The following is an 18740-nucleotide window of genomic DNA, read 5'->3' on the forward strand; positions in this document are numbered from 1 at the left end:
CAGCTCTACAGTTGGAACAGGTTTCTAGCACTTGACATTTTTCTATGCGAAGCAGTTCTTTTTGTAATTTGATGCCTAAGAAAATTAGTTTTCACCACGCATCTTGTGATATTTTGATTTATAATACAAAATATGTATTTAGTCTTCACTGTTTCTGGTACAGAGATCCTAAAATCCTTGAAATTTCCTAAGTGAGGAAAGCAATAAAGGGGTCTTTGTAATGGTGATGATGGCTTTTGGACTCCAGGGAAGGGTGAGGAGCTGGTTGCTAGGAGAACCAGCCCTGTGATTAGAGGGTTGTAAGTTTCAGGTCCCCCCCTCACCTCTGGGGAGGGGAGGCTTAAGGGGAGGCTGGAGGTTGAATCAGTTTTTAATGGCCAATGGTTTAATCAATCATGCCTATGTACTAAATCCTCCGTAAAAGTCCAAAAGGATAGGGTTTGGAGAGCTTCCAGATTGGAGAACATGTAGAGATTTGGGGAGAGTGGTACCCTTGGAGAGGGCATGGAAGTTCTGCACTCCTTCCCGCTATCTTGTCCTCTGCATCTCTTCTATCTGGCTGCTCCTGAGTTATATCCTTTTTATAATAAACCAGTGAACTAGTAAGTAAAATGTTTCTCTGAGTTCTGAGAGTCACTCTAGCAAAATTTTTTTTTTTAAAGATTTTATTTATTTATTCGACAGAGATAGAGACAGCCAGCGAGAGAGGGAACACAAGCGGGGAGTGGGAGAGGAAGAAGCAGGCTCATAGCGGAGGAGCCTGATGTGGGGCTCGATCCCATAACGCCGGGCCCATAACGCCGGGATCATGCCCTGAGCCGAAGGCAGACGCTTAACCACTGTGCCACCCAGGCGCCCCGTCACTGTAGCAAATTAATCTAATCTGAGAAGGGGATCTGATTTATCGCTAGTTGGTCAAAAGTATAGGTGACACTCTGGGCTTGTGACTAGCATCTGGTAGTAATGGGGGAGATAGTCTTGTTGGACTGAACCCTTAACCTGTGGAATCTGATGCTATCTCTGGGTAGATGTGTCAATATTGAGTCAAATTGTAGGATAGCCAGCTGGTATTCTGAGAGTTGCTTTTTGGTGTAGGGAATAGTCCCCCCTTTCCCCCCCCCACATTGAAATTGGTGACCAGAATAAAATACATCTTCAGTTTCCTTTTCTTCAACATGGGTCAAACAAGAGGATTCTTTTCTGAAATTTGTCTCTTTTATCTATATCAGATATAATAGGTCACACATTCTGCAGAGACAGATTATTTTCAGGAAATATTTCAAAGAGAAGAGAGCACAGGCCAGTGTGAAACCTATGAAATCTAAAGTAATCTAATTTAAAAGAGATCAAACAGATAGAAAACCAAGGAGCATAACAGCTTTAGAAACAGTAGAAAAACAAGATGAAGTAAGAGTGTAATGAGCGCTGGGTGTTACACGCAAATAATCAATCATGGAACACTACATCAAAAACTAATGATGAACTGTATGGTGACTGACAGAACATAATAAAAAATAGCTTAAAAATTGCTTTGGATTAAAGATATTTTAAATTAAAAAAACTAAAATTAGTCTTTTTATTCTGAGTTCCTGGAGAACCCCTCACTGACAACAAAAGTCATGTTGCATTTGAGCATTTTCCCTAATTTTTTCTTTGGTATTTTCCTGCTAAAATGGTATTTGGGGGTAAAGAAACATTTATTAACATTCCAGAGTATAATTGCCCTGTGCTCACTGTAGCAGTAGCAGAAACTGAAGACATGAACATTCATCGCTCTTTTTTTTTAACCAAACTTTCTGCTAATACTAAGAACAATTATATGCCAGATACTGTGCAAAGTTTGCACACATTATCTCATCTAATCCTCACAGTGAACACATGGGGTAAATGTGGTAGCTGGCTTCCATGATGGCTCCAACGATCCTCCCTTCTTGGTATTCACATCCTTGTGTGGCTTCTCCCACTCTGAATAGGGCTGATCAGTGGGATGGGTAGATGTTGCATAAATGATGGTGTGTGACTTCTGGGTCACAGAGGACATTGCAGCCTCTCCCATGGTCTGATGACTGCTTGCTGTGCGGGTAGCCAGTTGTCATGCCACAAGGACACTCAAGCAGTCCTATTGAAAGACCCATGAGGAGAAGAACAGGTCTCCCACCGAGAGTGGCGACTGATGAGGGAACGGAAGGCAAACTGAGGACAAAGCAGAAGCTGGCACCCTGTAATCCCCCCCCCCCCCCCCCGCCATGTATGCAATGTTTCTCAGGCACTCCTGGCTGCCCTGAAGGACAAAGAAAGTCCTTGCTACCTACAGCCCACTGACAAGTCCTTGAAACAGGCACAGTGACATTCCTCTGGGAATTCAGCTGCCTCAATGTTAATACTTTGCTAAGGGCAAAAGGCAGTCCTAGCCTGACCCCCTCCCCTCCACTAAGATCCTGTAAGTCTACTTTAGATCCTGTAAGTCTACTTTAACTATAAAAATTCCTTTGGAAACTTCCTTTATCTCTAACCCCCCAAGATACGTATTGGCAATCATCCCCCAAGCATATGGCCCACCGATATACATCTGAAGGGTCTCATGACTAAGGTTTTATTAGATGGTAATAAATGACCCTTTCCCAACAGTAGCTAGCCCCCTCAAGGTCCTGGAGACCTTGCTCCCAAAATTCCTTAGAGACTTCTGCTACCCCTAGCCCCCTCCCCACTTGAGGGTATAAAATAGGCCATTCCTCACAACCTCAGGGCAGTATCTCTTTCTGCCCACGGGTCCTGTCCCCGTGCTTTAATAAACCACCATTTTGCACCAAAAACGTCTCAAGAATTCTTTCTCGGTCGTCGGCTCCGGACCTCACCCCACTGAACCTCACTTGTACTTCATCAGGGACCACCTTCCAAGTCATGTGAGCCAGCCATCTTGGAAGTGGATTTTTCCAGCCTTAGTCAAGCCTTCAGATGGCGCACCCCTCACTGCCATCTTTGACTACAACCTGAGACCCTAAGCCAGAATCACCTAGACCAGCGTCTTTCAAATTCTTGAATCACAGAAACTGTGAGAAGTGAGAAATGTTTTGTGTTGTTTCTGACTACTAAGTTTTGGGGCAATTTGTTACCCAGTAATAGGTAGCTACTGTTATCTCCATTATACAGATGAGAAAACTAAGGCTTGGGAAGATTAAAACCCACGTCTGATGACTCCAAACCCTTTGGCCTTAATAAAAACAAAATACTTCCTTAAGTTTATTACTGCTGACAGTACCTTCTGAGAGGAAAAAATAGTTTTTTCAAAATTATGGGAGAGCATTTTTAGTCTGTCAACCTATATATTTAGTTAAATGTGTCAGAGGGACGTGGGCTCCTGAAATACACAGATAAGTATGAAATGTAGTGTTTGTGATGGAAGTTCTTTGAGATTTGTTTTCGTCTTACATGTTGCTCACTGGGTAGAAAAGATTTTAACTTGTTCTGAGATTTAACGTTGGAGCATATAGGCCAGTTTTTTGTTTGGCTCTGCAGCAAAGGAGGGACTTGGGGATGGAAGAAGAAGGCAGGAAATAAATGTGAGGAAATAAGTCTTTGAGATATTTCGGATGAAGGGAAAGCAGGAAGAGATGGATAGAGATGACGGATGGGGTGGAGTTCAAGTAATCATGATAGTTATTTATGTGACACGTACATGTCCCCACAGTGTCTGGGGGCGCTCACTAATTTAATAATATATGTCATGACATTCTGCCTTACCAGGCAGCAACCCATTCTGCATTTGATCACTTTTAGACTCAGCTCCCTTATGAGTTCCTAGAGGTGAACAAAACTCAACTTTGTGCAGAAAATGAATTTTGTGTTTAAGAATAGCTATCCTAAAACTTTTCTTTTTTTTTTTTTAAAGAATCCAGTGCTACAAATCAATAAGGCAGAGCTTTAATGCAAACCCCATCCTGCCCGGACTCCCTCCTAAGTGTTAGCTGAGAATACATTTTCTTGTCTTTTCTCTGAAAGAAGATATTGTGACTTAACCTAGACTCTTTTCCATAGAAACACAGAAGGAAGCCAAGGTTGACATTTAAATTAAGGGACACAAAACAAAAGAGAGAAATAGTTCTTCTGAGAAACATTTCAGTCCTGTGAAAATTCTCTTTTAATGAATGCAATTTAATATTAAATTAAATTCAAATATTAACTAAGCCTTTTTTTCTTTGAATTCACACATAATCCCTGCAGTCAAGCTCACATTCTGGAGGTAGAGACAGGCTTATAAGTAAATAATTGCAATACAGTGTATTACCTTCCATAATAGAGGCATATGCAAGGGCAGAATGATTGACACTCTTTGTTTGCATTAGGGAAAGCCTTATTTCTGGGGATCCTTGAGATGGGTTTGTGGGATGAGTACAAGTTTGCAAGGCAGATGGGGATAGGGAAGTGAGAAGAAAGGATGAGTTCATATAAGTATAGAGAGGTATGAAATAACCAGGTACATTTGGGGATTGTGGAAAGTCATTTGTATGGATTAATTAATTTAACACATTTATTAAATAAGCATATGTATGAGGCACTGCGCTGGGCAGTGAGAACACAGTGATGGAAAAGACAAAGTTTCTGTTCTCAAGGAACTTACAGTCCATTGGCAGAGGGAGATGAATAAATAACCATGACAGGGGTGAGCATGAGATCAAGAAGGAGCAGCCTTGGAGGGTCAGAGATGGCTTCCTGAAAGAGGTGACATCTGAGCCCAGAAAGACAAATGGGGGTTAGTGGTGGGGTGCAGAAGGAAAGGGGTTCTGGGTGGTATGTACAAGTCTGAAGGTGTGTGAGCATTTGAGAGATTGTGAACGGCAAGTTGAACATAAAGTACAAGAAGAGCAAGTTCCTGATATGTATTCCATGCTAAGGAGCTTACAGAATATTCTGGACTAAAGGATTTTAGGCAGGGAAATGACATGACTATGTTTTCCCTTTAGATAGGTCACTGTGACTTCAGTGCAGAGTGTGGCTAAGGAATGGGGGTGTTGTGAGGATGTGATGCTAGAGTCAGGGAGGTCAGTTAAGAGGGTTGTTCTGGTCAAGACATGAGGGTTACATTAACAAAGGAGGGCACAGGGATGAAAAGAAGGAGATGGATTTGTGAGATATTCAGAAGGTCGAGGCAGAATAATGTCATGATCAAACGTGTGGACTTTGGAGCCAGAGTGACTGGCTTTCCTCCCAGCTCTAGCCTTTACTAGTATGGAAACTGGGGCAGGTTACTTACCTTCTCTGTGCCTCTGGGGTTTTTAATCTGTGATTTGGGGAGAATAATAGTACCTACATCTAGTGCATAATGCTTGGAACACTGTCTGGTTCGTAGTAAGTGTTCAATAAAAATTTAGTTACTATATGACTGATTGGAGGAGAGACCAGTCATAGATGACATCTGAATTTGGGGTATGGGCAATTGTGTGAATGGTGATTCCATTCACAGAGGAATGCAGGAGAGAGCAGGGCATGCTGGGAGGAATGCAGGAGAGAGGGGGCATGCTGGGTTTGAGGTGGCTGTGGATATCCAAGTGGAGACATCTTGTATGCAGTGGGGTCAATGGAGTGAAGCTCACAAGGGATCTGGGGAGGCATAAATCCTCTAGAATTGCAGGAGGGCATGGAATAGAGGGGAGCCCTGGAATAGGCTGCCGAGGAGGGAGCTGACAAGGACAACAGGATAGCAGGTGTACAGGGGCCAGCGGAAGCCAGACACTCTGAATTTGCAGTGACATGGTCTGGGCTGTTGTGTGGGGGTAGGAGAGAAGAGCAGCTGGACCGACTCGGGGTTGGGGTTTTACTGGCTGAGACAGCAAGACCTGGAATCAGGATGTTGACAGTACTGCTCAGAGACTGGCCTGGGGTTAACTGAGAGATGTAGGCTGCAGAGGTGAGAGTGAAGACGTGAGAAGGGGCGAGGGAGCAGAAGGAGTTGAGCGTGATTCTTGCACCCCTGGCTTGACAAAGAGATCGTGGAAACCAAGATGATGAGAAATAGAGGAAGAGGAAGAACAAGGTGTGTGTGTGTGGGTGGGTGGGTGGGTGCGTGCGTGCCCACATGCGTGTGCATGCAAGCTGTACAGGGGAACAGAGGGTGGAAAGAGATATAATGGCTATTTAATTAACATAGAACTCTAGGAGTTTATGAAGTTAATTTTTAAAAACAAAAATTTATTCTTGGTGGAAACTGAAGGTTTGGCGATACACTTAGCTGGTTCATGGTAAATGCCCTAATAAAAGTGTTGTTACCCAGACCTCTTCAGTTAAAAAGTTATTTGGTTCAAAAAAAAAAAAAAAGTTCTTTTGTTCTTTGGTTCATAGCCCCTTTTACCATATTTTTGACCTGACGGCGGTCTTTAAAAGTAGGGTGTTAAGGTGACTGATGGATTACATGAGTCAAGGCATACCAGGGACATTAATGCATTTGGCCTATTTGCATGGATTCAGTTTTGTGTTAGATATTGGAACAGCGGGCTAGGTGATTGTCATTTTTAATAACACTCCTGAATATTGACTCTGTCTAATTTACTGGTCGACGGTTCATTAGAAATTCACAGGCATCCATTAAATACAAGGCACTATCCATTACAGTCTCTACCTCAAGGAGTCTATGGTCTATTAAGATCAGAGTAAGTATACACATAACTGTAAAGTAGAAAGTTTTAGGTGTCATAAAAGAGAAAAAGTAAGATACTGGAAGGTCAGAGATGTTGAACAGTCACTTCCAGCTGGTAAGATCAGAAAGAATTTGCTTCGATAAGAAACTGACATTTGAATCAGGAGGGGATCTGTGCAGAGGTAAAGAAAGGACATGACAGTCAGAAGGAGCAGTGTAAGCAGATTTTTAGGGAAAAATACCTTAACCCTTGTAGTTAAGGAGCTGGAAAAGCATGATCTAAGTACGTACGGCAGCCTGGAATTGTAGTAAGGTATTAGTGATCAAAACAGGAAAAAAACAAAACCGGAAAATGGTCAAGATTTTTAAAGTACTTAAGAAATCAGTTATAGAAAGACATCAGTTTTAGTAAAAAATACCTGAGTCATCAGATTTTACCTAGATAACTGCTTTGTTTTTTGGTTTGATAAAGAGAAAGTCACTGCATTTCTATTCTGTTGAAATAGAATGGTCAATTTAAGTTACAGCATAGCTTGTGAATACATCTTTTCTTTTCTTTAAAGATGTTATTTATTTACTTGAGAGAGAGAGCATAAGCAAGTGGGGAGCGGAGGGAGAGGGAGAAGCAGACGCCTTGCTGAGCAGGGAGCGATCCCAGGACCCTGAGATCATGACCTGGGCCAAAGGCAGGCACTTAACCAACTGAGCCAGCCAGGTGCCCCATAATTACATCTTTTCATACTTGGGGTACATCCACCAGCAAAAGATATTTATTCATCAAAGGATATGCACAGTTTCTAAAGATTGCCAAAATGAAGTCACAGATTTATATGCTCCCTGTAGCATGTGAATGCCCACCTTTATAACATCCTCATCAATAATGAGTTTTACTTGTCTTTCTCGCTTTTTCTTGAAGAACTTTTAAAATACATTTTATTTTGACATAACTGTAGATTCACAGGAAGTTGCAAAGAAAGTACAGAGAGATCTCATGTACCCTCGACCTCCTATTTCCCCCATGGTTACATCTTATAGAACTATAGCATAATATCAAAATAAGAAAATTGTCATTGGCACAATGTATATGTATAGTTCTATGTGAATTTATCACATGTGTGGGTTTATATAACTTCCACCACAATCAATATTATTAGGTTCAGTAATAGCCCTAGAAATTGAACTCAGGACAAGTGAAAAACTTGCTATTAGAAAATTTTCTCTTGTTTACCCCACCTCTATAAGCCTTAAGATTTTGCCTGTCATCTTATTTCTTCTCTGTGTCTATTTTATCACCACAAACATTCCCTCACCACCATCCCTAACCCCTGGCAACGACTCCTTTGTTCTTCATCTCTGTAATTTTGTTATTTGAGACTATTAGGTAAATGGAATCCCACAGTATGCAACCTTTTGGGATTATTGTCTTTTTCCACTTCTTTTTGTCCCTGAGATCCATCTGAGTTGTGTTATCAATAGTCTGTTCCTTTTTATTGCCGAGTGATATTCTGTGGTACCATGTACCACTGTTCGGTTCACCATTCCCCTGCTGAGGGACATTTGGGTTGTGAAAGCTGCTGCTATGAGTAATCATGCACAGGACTTTGTATGTATTGATATTTTTAATTATGAAAATATAAAAATATGGACAAAAGTGTAGAGAATAGTATAATCTTCAATGGTTGTCAATATTCTCCCATTCTTATTTCTTCTATCCTCCTCCCTCACACACCTGCATTCATATTCCCCACACACATTTTTTCCTGGAGTATTATACTTTCCCTTTACCTGTAAATGCTACATATCTCTAACAGGTAAGAACATTCTTTTAAAAAATCATACCTGCAGTACCATAATCCTTCCAAAGAACCAATAATTATTTTGTATCATCTATTATTCATTTATTTGAATCATGATCCAAACAACGTGCACCCTTGCATTTGGTTGGTTTAGAACTCTTTTAATTTATAACTGTCCCCCCCCAACTCTCTGATGCTATTTATTAATTGAATAAAGTAGGTCATTTTCCTATAACATTTCCCACATTCTTGATGACTTAATTGTATTCCTCCAGAATATGCTTGTTCCTCCTTTCCATGTGTCTCCTGCAGGCTGGCTGACAGGTCTGGAGGTGTAATTAGGGTTTTCTTCATCGCGTTCAGTAGCTGGTGCTGTGTACTGCATCATGTGCACGTGGTATGTCTGGTTTGCACACGTGTGACGTTAAGATTGGTTTAGAGGGCTCCGGTGTTGTTAGCCTGATTGAGCCATTATAGAATTCTTCAGCAACGTTTTTCCTAATGGTTTTAGCATTGATGATCTTTTGTTTCATTAGGGGCTGCATAATGGTCATTTTTTCTGTTGTTTCTTCTGAGCTTATTAGCTGGAATTCCTTTATGAAGAATCATTTTCCTTCCTTAACTATTTGGTTAACTTGCGATGCAATTTGTACCAAAAAAGTCCATGATAAATGATTGATTCTTCCCTTTTATTATTTCCAAAATAATTAGTTTGGTGCTGTCGCGACTTCCAAAGGGGACCAATGATTTTTTAGTATCATTTGAACTTAAATTTTTAGAGACTTATCTGTTGCAGAATTAAAAAAATATATATTCAAATTGTCCTGTCTTTGGTGAATGGGAACTCCTCCTGAGTCCTTAAGATACAACCCCAGTGGCCTTTGATAATGTCATTGTTTTATAGTAAAATAGAATGTTCCAAGTTCATCTTATACATTTCATGCCTCAGACCTCAAATTACCCATTTCTCCAAGGAGCTGTGGTTCCTTTTAGTGGGAAATGGCATTTAGAGGCCACAATATGTCCTTGACTGTTATTGCTTACTGGGCCTTCATAGGTTCTGGGCTCTTTCAGGAGGTAGGTTATTTAAAAGGTGAAAATAATCATGAGCTAACACTGGTTTTCAATTTAAATGTAAGATTATAGGGTTTCTTCATATAAGAACTTCTTTGGTTTTATTTTTTCTTAAGCTGAATTGCTTGGTTCCCAACAATATTGCTGTAACTGCTTGTTTTAAAAATATTATTACCAGGACGCCTCACTGGCTCAGTCAGTAGAACATGCAAACTCTTGATCTTGGGATAGTGAGTTCAAGCCTCATGTTGGGCCTAGAACAAAAAAATTATGTTATCACTAATATTATGACTAACAATAAGACTACTATTTAACAAAGACAGTCAAAATACTGTGTTTTAAGGTCATTTGGAGTAATTGTTTTCTCTTTGTGTTAATGACACCAGCCTGATATCCAGCAGGGTTCATTTCTTTCAGTTGGTTTTCAGTTTCTAAGAATTGATTTTTTAGGGGTGTCTGGATGGCTCAGTCGGTTGAGCAACTGACTTGGTTTTGGCTCAGGTCATGATCTCAGGGTTGTGAGATCGAGCTTCGTGTTGGACTCCTCACTCAGCATGGAGTCTGCTTGGGATTCTCTTTCTCCCTCTGCCGCTTCCACTTGTCTGTGCTCTCTCTCTCTCTCTCAAATAAATAAAATCTTAAAAAAAAAAAAGTTGATTTTTTAACTGTTTTTTTTTTTTTAAAGATTTTATTTATTTATTTGACAGAGAGAGACAGCCAGCAAGAGAGGGAACACAAGCAGGGGGAGTGGGAGAGGAAGAGGCAGGCTCATAGCAAAGGAGCCTGATGTGGGGCTCGATCCCACAACGCCGGGATCACGCCCTGAGCTGAAGGCAGACGCTTAACCGCTGTGCCACCCAGGCGCCCCTTAACTGTTTTAAAATGTATTTTTAGCAACTTGATTGAGATAAAACTCGCATACCATACAATTCACCCTTAAGGTATATATATAACTCAGTTTTTTGTGTATTTACAAATATGTGCAGTCATCACCACAGTGAATTTTAGAATATTTTCTTCTTAGTAAGATATCTCATACCTTTTAGCCATCACCCCGTGCCCCAAACCTTCGTTTCTTCCAGCCCTAGGCAACCACTAATTTATTCTTTCTCTCTAGAGATTTCCCCATTCTGGACACTTCATATGCATAGACTCCTACAACACGTGGTCTTTTGTAACTGGCTTATTTTACTGAGCATAATGTTTTTGAGGTTCTTCCATGTCTCTGTGATCCAGGGGGTTACTTCAGCCTCACCCCCTGGGTTCTGGGATTTTCACAAAGGTATCTTGTCTATGGATAGTTTCTAGTTGGTCTTTTTGTGAGAGAGACTGAAGGTGGCAATCACCTATCCCACCATATTGGTGACATCACTTCCCATATTACAATCGTATTGTAACAATTATATGCATTACAGTTGATTTATTATTTGCCTTTCTCTGTTTAGTATGTTTTCTTTGCTATTTCTAAAATTCCTTTTGGTATTTAAGAAGGTTTACTTTTAAGAAGGTTTTGGTGTATAAATGACTACATTAGTAATTTATTGCTGTATAATAGATGACCGAGAAATTAGTAGCTTAAAACAGTTTCTATATGTCAGGAATCTAGGTGTGGCTTATTAGTTGGGTGCCTCCTCCTCAGTGTCTGTTTTGCATCTCTAGGCAAGCTGTTGGCTGGGATTGTAGTCATCTAAAGGCTCAAATGGGGCTGGCAGATCTGCCTTTAAGCTCATTCACAGGGTTGTTGGCAGGCCTCAGAAGACCCACTTCCAAGATCACTCATATCATTGCTAGCAGGCTTGGTCCCTCACCATATGGGCCTCTCTCTAGGCTTTCTGAGTGTCCTTACAATGTGGCAGCTAATGATCTGAGAGAGAGCCACATAGTACCCCAAATGGAACCAAGGCTCTTTATAACTAATCTCAGAAGTGACATCCATCATTGGGCTACGTTATATTTGTTAGACTACCTAAGGACAGCCCACACTCAAGGGCAGAGTATTACACAAATACGTGGGTACTTGGAAACAGGTGTCATTTACTGCCATTGTAGGAGCTTTCTATCATAATGCCCATAAGCTCCTTTATTCCATCTGGTTAAATAGTTTGACTCCTACCTATTACTTACACAACTGCTAATGATCTTATTTTACTTTTGGGTGTATTTCTATTTTTTACTTTTCTTTTAAAATTTCATTCTTTCGACTTTGTCAGAAAATATGTTTAAATTCTATTTTCTCCACATGTCTTCAACTTCATTATTAAAATTAGCTCTACAATTAAATACATGAGATGTTCCTTGCCATTCCTTTTGTTTCCCCTAGTCACCTATTGGTTGGCTGATGCCCATCCTCTTGCACATTCCTTAGGGAGGGAACTTGTTTACAATTTTACCTGACGTTTTACGTGTTCAAAACTCCTTTTCTGTAGCTTCGGTAATTGAAGGAAAGCTTGACTGTATATAAAATCCTTGGCTCATACTTTTTAAAGTTTTTGGAAAATATTGCCCTCCATTTTCCCATTTCATAGGTTCCTTTTTCAAGGTTCAATGACATCTAATTCTCTTGCCCCTGTAAGTTATTTTACCTTTTTGCCTGGAGGCTCTGAGGGTTTTAAAAATTTCTCTAAGTGTCTTATAGTTGTTCTAAGATATGACTCAGAGTTGACCATCTGGGTCTGTTTTCATGGGCACCTACCAGTCCCTTTTCATTATGTTTTCTTTTATTTCTGGAAATTTTTTTTTATTGGATGATAGTTTTAAATATTAGTTCCACTCCAATACTTTATTTTTCTTCTTCATGGGCTTCAGTTAGAGTGTGTTGGATCTTCTTTTTGACTGTCTGCTATTTCAACCATTTGTTCTCTGATTTTTTTTCTGCCTTTTTTAACATTTCATATTCATTTCCTTGGGTGTTTTACTGCTTTACTGTGGTGTACCTTATTACATTTTCATTCAGGTCTATTTTTCTTTATGTACCTCTTTCCTCACTGTTTTGGTCTGGTAATGACTTATTGTCTTGTGAGCTTTTTGATGACTTTTATGTGGTTTTTTTTTTTTTTTTAATTTGACATTGTATCAAGCATTTTTAGTATTTGTTTGTTTGTGATTTTTGGACACAGGGTTGGATAAACTAGCTGGCTTTCACTGAAAACAGAAACCCCCACTTAGGGGTGCCTGGGTGGCTCAGTCATTAAGTGTCTGCCTTCGGCTCAGGGCGTGATCCCAGGGTCCTGGGATCGAGCTCTGCATCGGGCTCACTGCTTTGCTGGGAGCCTGCTTCTTCCTCTCCCACTCCCCCTGCTTGTGTTCCCTCTCGCTGGCTGTCTCTCTTTTTGTCAAATAAATAAATATAATCTTAAAAAAAAAAAAAAGAAATCCCTACTTAGTCATAAATAGGCCTCCACAGTTGGAAGTGTCCTACTAAAAGGCATAAGGAAGGGTATGTAGAGGGGAGATGTCCTATCTCTTTGATTTAGAGATATGGGGTGGCTGTTTAATGACTTATTTATGACTATAAACTTCAAAAATTCTCTAGAAACTTCCTCTTTCTTATCTCATGCTACTTTTTTAGTCTCTGCCCAGCTTGAAGGCCTGAAGCCTTTTGTTTTTTTCTGTTTGGAGGGTGTCACGAGAGAGAATCGTCTAATAAGTATAAAGTAGCAAACAATGAAGTGTATTTATTGAACAGTATTTATTTGTTTATCTGGGAGGATAAAAGTACCAAATGTAGGAACTACTTGTATTTCCAGGTCTTCCCTGAGCTCAGTCCAGAATCACTTGGTTTGTCTAAAAGGAATCCTAGACTTTGGGATAAGGCTAAATCTGGACTAATTACATGGAATAGACTCCTCTAGTTAAGGCATTTGTTACAAGCATTTGATGTATTTTTGAAGATTAGTCTTTTCTAAATCTCTTGTATTTGAGAAAGCTTTAAAAAAATTGTGACCTGTATTCAGGAATTAAGTGTATTTGTTCTAAAACCCTTTTTTTCACTTCTAGGTGAATGAAGGAAATAACTAAAAATGACCAGTAAAGGACTTGAGGAATCTATGGGGGCTGTTCAGATGGGGTTAGTCAGAATGCTGAAAGGATTCCAAAGCAAGGTTCTGCCACCCTTGAGTCCGAGGGTGGTTACAAAAGAAGAAGCAAATCGAATGGTAATGTACTTGAGACTTTCAAGTGTAAAATACTTAGTACAGACTCGTCAGGAGGATGGCAGCTGCTCCTTGGCATTCTCAGAAATCAAACAGAGAACTACTGACTGATAGTATCCATTTAGCTAACATGGCAGCTTGCTGGAGAGAGAGGCACCTCTTAAAAGCCCAAGAAGTTTTTGAAATTATGTACTTCAAAGTAAAGACTTGAATTGCTTAAGTTAATTAAAGTAAGACTATGCAATGAAATTATGATGGTTTTCTAAATGTGAGGTTGAACCCTATGAGACTGTCATTTGTGTGGTTAAAAAACAATGAGGTATCAGAATTTCATAGGGTTTGACCTCAACAGTGTATTTATTACCTGTTGACTGGCAAGAGTTACGTCTGTTCGCATATTTGTAGAACAGAGAGTATCAAAATGATAACCATACGGTATCAAGGAAAAATACATTTTTTCTCTGTCCTTTAAAATAAAACATTTTTATTTTTAATGAGTTACAATAACTTGGTGAGAACGGAATTATAAACCACATGCTATAGAAAATATCAGTAACAATTTACAGGGTTCAAGATAGTATTCACCAAATTTTAAAAACCCATCTCAAGTTATGTTCTGAGGAGAAAAATAAAACCTGTCATCACTCTCTTTTGTGGTGGTTATCATTTCATATTTAAAGTAACTCCTGACTTTCTGCTTTTAAGACTTCATTATTTTTATTTAAACTGTGACACAGCTGATACCTCTTAACATTTTAGTATTCTACTCTGGGTTCCAATCAAAAAGAACCTAAAAAACCAAGTAAGAAGTAGCATTAGAAATCTGCCTTCATTTATATGGATTCAATCACAGAAATTAATTTTGTGGGGATTTTGAAGAGCATTGATTTTAACCCAAGGTGAAACGAATCAGCTAAATTATATACCTCTGAATATTTTAAAAAGTCTTGGAACATACGTAAGCATTATGTTTCTGTGAATGATCATCATCCCCTTGCATATAAAGTAAGCCCTGGAACATTTTAGAACAACAATAAGTAAATAATAGTATTTGGTCCTGGGTAAATAAGTCTTGTTGGGTTATTTAAATGATTTTATTTAAATGATAGGTTACATTTTTTTCTCATAACACTAGAAAGTGTTAAAGCATTTTGTGTTCCTGTTTGGGTGTGTGAATATGAGTGGCTGCTGGATCTGATGGGGGGCTTAGGGCTCTTTTAAAACAAGGTCTAAATGCACTCCTGTAATTTCTCAAAAGTTCAAACTCATTCCTAAGCTGTGCAGTCACACTCCCTAGACCCTTTCCATTTCACAAGATTCCTCTTTAACCTGCTGTAGTAGGATAGCTAACCACCCAAACGCTCTGCTTGTTTGTTGTAACTTCAGTTGAGAAGTAGAAGCATTTCAAATTCCTCAGTTCTGAAGACTAGAAGTGATTTTGGAAGTAGAGTCGTATGCTCAGATGCTTCTTCAGAGCATAAATGTTAAGCTCTTTGGATATGTTCCTGTGCAATTTCTTGACTCCCCACCCCCAGTTTCTTTTGTGTGATTTCTTCAAAATCACAAGGAAATGGCAACCACATGTCATTTCAGATTAGTGTGCAAAGAGCTCAAAAGTGCACAGGTACTTCTCTTGTTTTATTCAGTTAATTTAAATATTTCATAAGGGAACTTAGTGTCATTCCAGAATTATCCTGAAAGCTGCAAACACAAATTATTCATTACTGGCACTTATGAAAACACTTTTTCATATAAACACTTATGAATCTTCAGCTGTTTTGTTTTAAATTCCAGCTGACACCCTCAGAGTTCCTGAAAGAAATGTCCCTCACCACAGAGCAGAGACTGGCTAATACACGTTTGATGTGCCGACCACAGATCATCGAACATTTGGATATGGAGGAAACGACGCATCAAAAGGTAGCTGCTTTCTGTCATACTTGCTTATGAGGCAGGCCCTGGAACAATGTGAACATTCTAGAACAACAGGAACTAAGTAATGGTTATGGCTTCTGGGCTAATTCCTTTTTGGGTTTGTGTTATATATTCTTTTTCTACTTCTGTTGATCTTGATATCTGTGATTTAATATGGAGAGAATTGTAATTAATAACTACAAATAATGTTTAACTAGTTGCATTTCTTAGCTACTTGTTTACAGATCAGGAGTAGTTCCAAGGATTATAGTGGCCAAATCCAATTAAGTCATCTTCTTAATACAACAAGAAATCCCTTCTACCCTGAGCTGTCATCCCTAGAAAGGAAGAAGGTGGAATTGTTTATTAAAGGAGGCATTTGTTGGCTGTGGCTCACTTCCAATAGCAAATGTATCCTTTTAGTCTCTAAAGAATAGTTATTTTAACCTGTTCCTATATTCTAATGTAAACCATGTATTCCAGGCGTTAGGAACATATGGTTATAAAACAGGGTCTTATTTCCCACTTTTAAATTAATTTCTTGCATTAGATGCTTTACTTTTTATGTACAAATTATGGTATGAACCTCCATCCATCAAACTGATGGAGATCTGCCTCCTCTCAAAAGCTTCCCTGGGCGATTCCCGAGAGATTTTCAGAGATCTTTCCCACGTGATGAATGAGTTCCTGAGGCTCTTTTGTACTTGCTGCAGCACCATTGCCTTCCCTGCGTAGGATCTGCACAAAATTTGCTCTTCCTCAGAGCACTGCTAGCTTTAGTTATTGTTTCTTTTCTCTGAGGGCAGGAGCGTGACTTCTCCCAATGCTAATTCATCCTGATCAAGGGCTCTTTGCTCCTTTCCCATAGCGTAACTGAGCCCAGGCTATATATATTTTCCTGCATGTACTGCTATGTGTGTTTTCATGTATTTTGACCCCTACTATGAAGGATGACAAAATTAGTATACTTTATTAGATCTCATCCTTTCTCCTCTCTCTTTCTCAACTCATTTCGTTATTTTTACTTTACTTTCTGGAGTTTCATTTGTTCTTAGTTGGGCGACAGTCATCTTCCACCAATATCTTCAAGAAGAGCTTATGGACACTATAATTCCTTTGTTTTGTGTGTTTGACAATATTTGGCTATTGCCTTTATGCCAAACTTCAGATTTGTTAGGTATAAAACTCTTGGGTCACACATTTTCCCCATAAGAGCTGTGCAGGCAATTTCCTCACTACTCTGGCTTTCATGGTAAGCAGAAATATGATGCATAATGGTATGCAGAGGTGTGATGAAGCCAGCTTGATTTACCCCACTATAGATAAGTGAATCTTTTAGCTCTTATGCCCAAACACTGTTTATTCTAATTTAATATCCAGCAATTTTATTAGGATGTGACTAAACTTTTCCTGAGATACTGTGTATCTTCAAGTTTTTCTTGAATCACCTGGTGTTTGTTCTTGCCATTTTTGGTTCTTTTCTTGAGGAATATCAATTATGAACATGTTGGACCTTCTTTGCCTGCCCTTCTACAGCTTATATTCCCACGCCATCCATTTTTAATTTTCTGTTCGTTTCCATTTCATTGTGACTATATCCATCAGGCTATCCTCAGTGTCCCTTACTTTGAGTTTTGTGTATGTGTGTTTCTCTTATAATTCATCCTTAAGCTTGACCAGTTCGGCACTTCTGGGTTGTCTCACACATTTGACTCGGTGTCTCTCTTTTTTGGTACCTTTTTGTTTACTTTTACTCAGATATCATATTCCTTGAATTTTCTTCCTACTTCACTGGTTGTTTTTTTCTTATTTTATTTTTTGGATCTTTCTCCTGTTCCTGATCACTAAATGTTGGGGCTCCCCGGGACTTGGTCCTTGAACTTGTCTCTCTTCTGAACTCATTCTTTAGGTGACCCCTTCTAGGAGCAGGCTTAAAATTCTATTTTTAAATTATTACTTTCACAACTTTTTCTCTTGCTATGGCCTATCCTCTGGACTCTGGATCACATATTCAGCCCAGTGAATGATTGGCAGCTTAGACTTAAATTTCATTTCCCAAATGTTCTTTGCTAGTACACAGAAATATAATTTATTTTTGTTTGTTGCCCTTGTATTCAGTGACCTTGATAAATAACTTATTAATGTTTATCTATAGGTTATTTTGAATTTTCTAAACAAGCAATTTTTTTCTTCTGAGGAAAATAACAGTTTTGTTTCTTTTTAATCAATTTCTAATATTAAAACAACTTTAAATTTCTGAGATAAACCCGGTTTGGTCATGATGTGTTATCCTTTTTATATATTGTGGTTTTCAGTTTGCTAATGTTTTGTTCCTTTTTTAAAAAATCTATTGTTTGTAAGATCAGCCTATAGTTTTCCTTTCTCCCACTGCCTTTCTTAGTTATATGAACGTTGTGCTAACATTATCGAGTTGGAAGACATTAATTTTTTTTCTTTCCTTCAGGAGAGTTTTATAATATTTGTCCTGTGTCTTTAAATGTTTGCTAGAATTTTCTTGTAAAGGTATTTGGGCTGGAGTTTTCTCTATCAAAAGTTTTTACTTACAGATTCAATTTAATAGTTATAGAACTATTCATATTTTCTATTTCTTCTTGTGCTAGTTTTGATAAATGGTATTTTCTTAGGATTTGTATATTTTAATAGAAATTTTCACATTTCCTGAAATAATATCCATTTATTATCTTTTCAGTTAGTTCAGTTTCTGTTGTCATGTTTCTTTTTTTTTTTTTTTTAAAGATTTTATTTATTTATTTAACAGAGATAGAGACAGCCAGCGAGAGAGGGAACACAAGCAGGGGGAGTGGGAGAGGAAGAAGCAGGCTCATAGCGGAGGAGCCTGATGTGGGGCTCGATCCCATAACGCTGGGATCACGCCCTGAGCCAAAGGCAGACGCCCAACCGCTGTGCCACCCAGGCGCCCCCTGTTGTCATGTTTCTATTTTCATTCTTTATATTGGCTCTTTGTGCCTTTTTCTTGATCATACTCACTAGGTATTTTATCAATTTTATTAGTCTTTAAAGACTCAACTTTTGGCTTTGTTGATTCTGTAGTATAGTTGCTTTCTATTTTATTAATTTTTGTTGTTTTTGTTATGTCGTTTTTTCATTTGTTTGGATTTTATTTTTATTTTTTTATGTTTGCTATTGCTTTCT

The 18740-nt window shown here is 38.8% G+C and overlaps 1 protein-coding gene across 1 annotated transcript in view; it reads left to right on the forward strand.

Moving 5' to 3' along the window:
• Positions 1-18740, forward strand: part of HYDIN (HYDIN axonemal central pair apparatus protein) — a 376490-nt gene that overhangs the window by 68702 nt on the left and 289048 nt on the right. Inside the window, exons 3-4 of the mRNA XM_087870593.1 lie at positions 13498-13655; positions 15447-15572. Of these exons, the coding sequence (XP_087726719.1) occupies positions 13521-13655; positions 15447-15572 (261 nt within the window). The 5' untranslated portion in view covers positions 13498-13520. The remainder of the gene's footprint in view (positions 1-13497; positions 13656-15446; positions 15573-18740) is intronic.

Source organism: Ursus americanus, chromosome 21 (assembly GCF_024610735.1).
Source record: "Ursus americanus isolate L20-20 chromosome 21, mUrsAme1.1.p, whole genome shotgun sequence".
Classification (NCBI taxonomy): Eukaryota; Metazoa; Chordata; class Mammalia; order Carnivora; family Ursidae; genus Ursus; species Ursus americanus.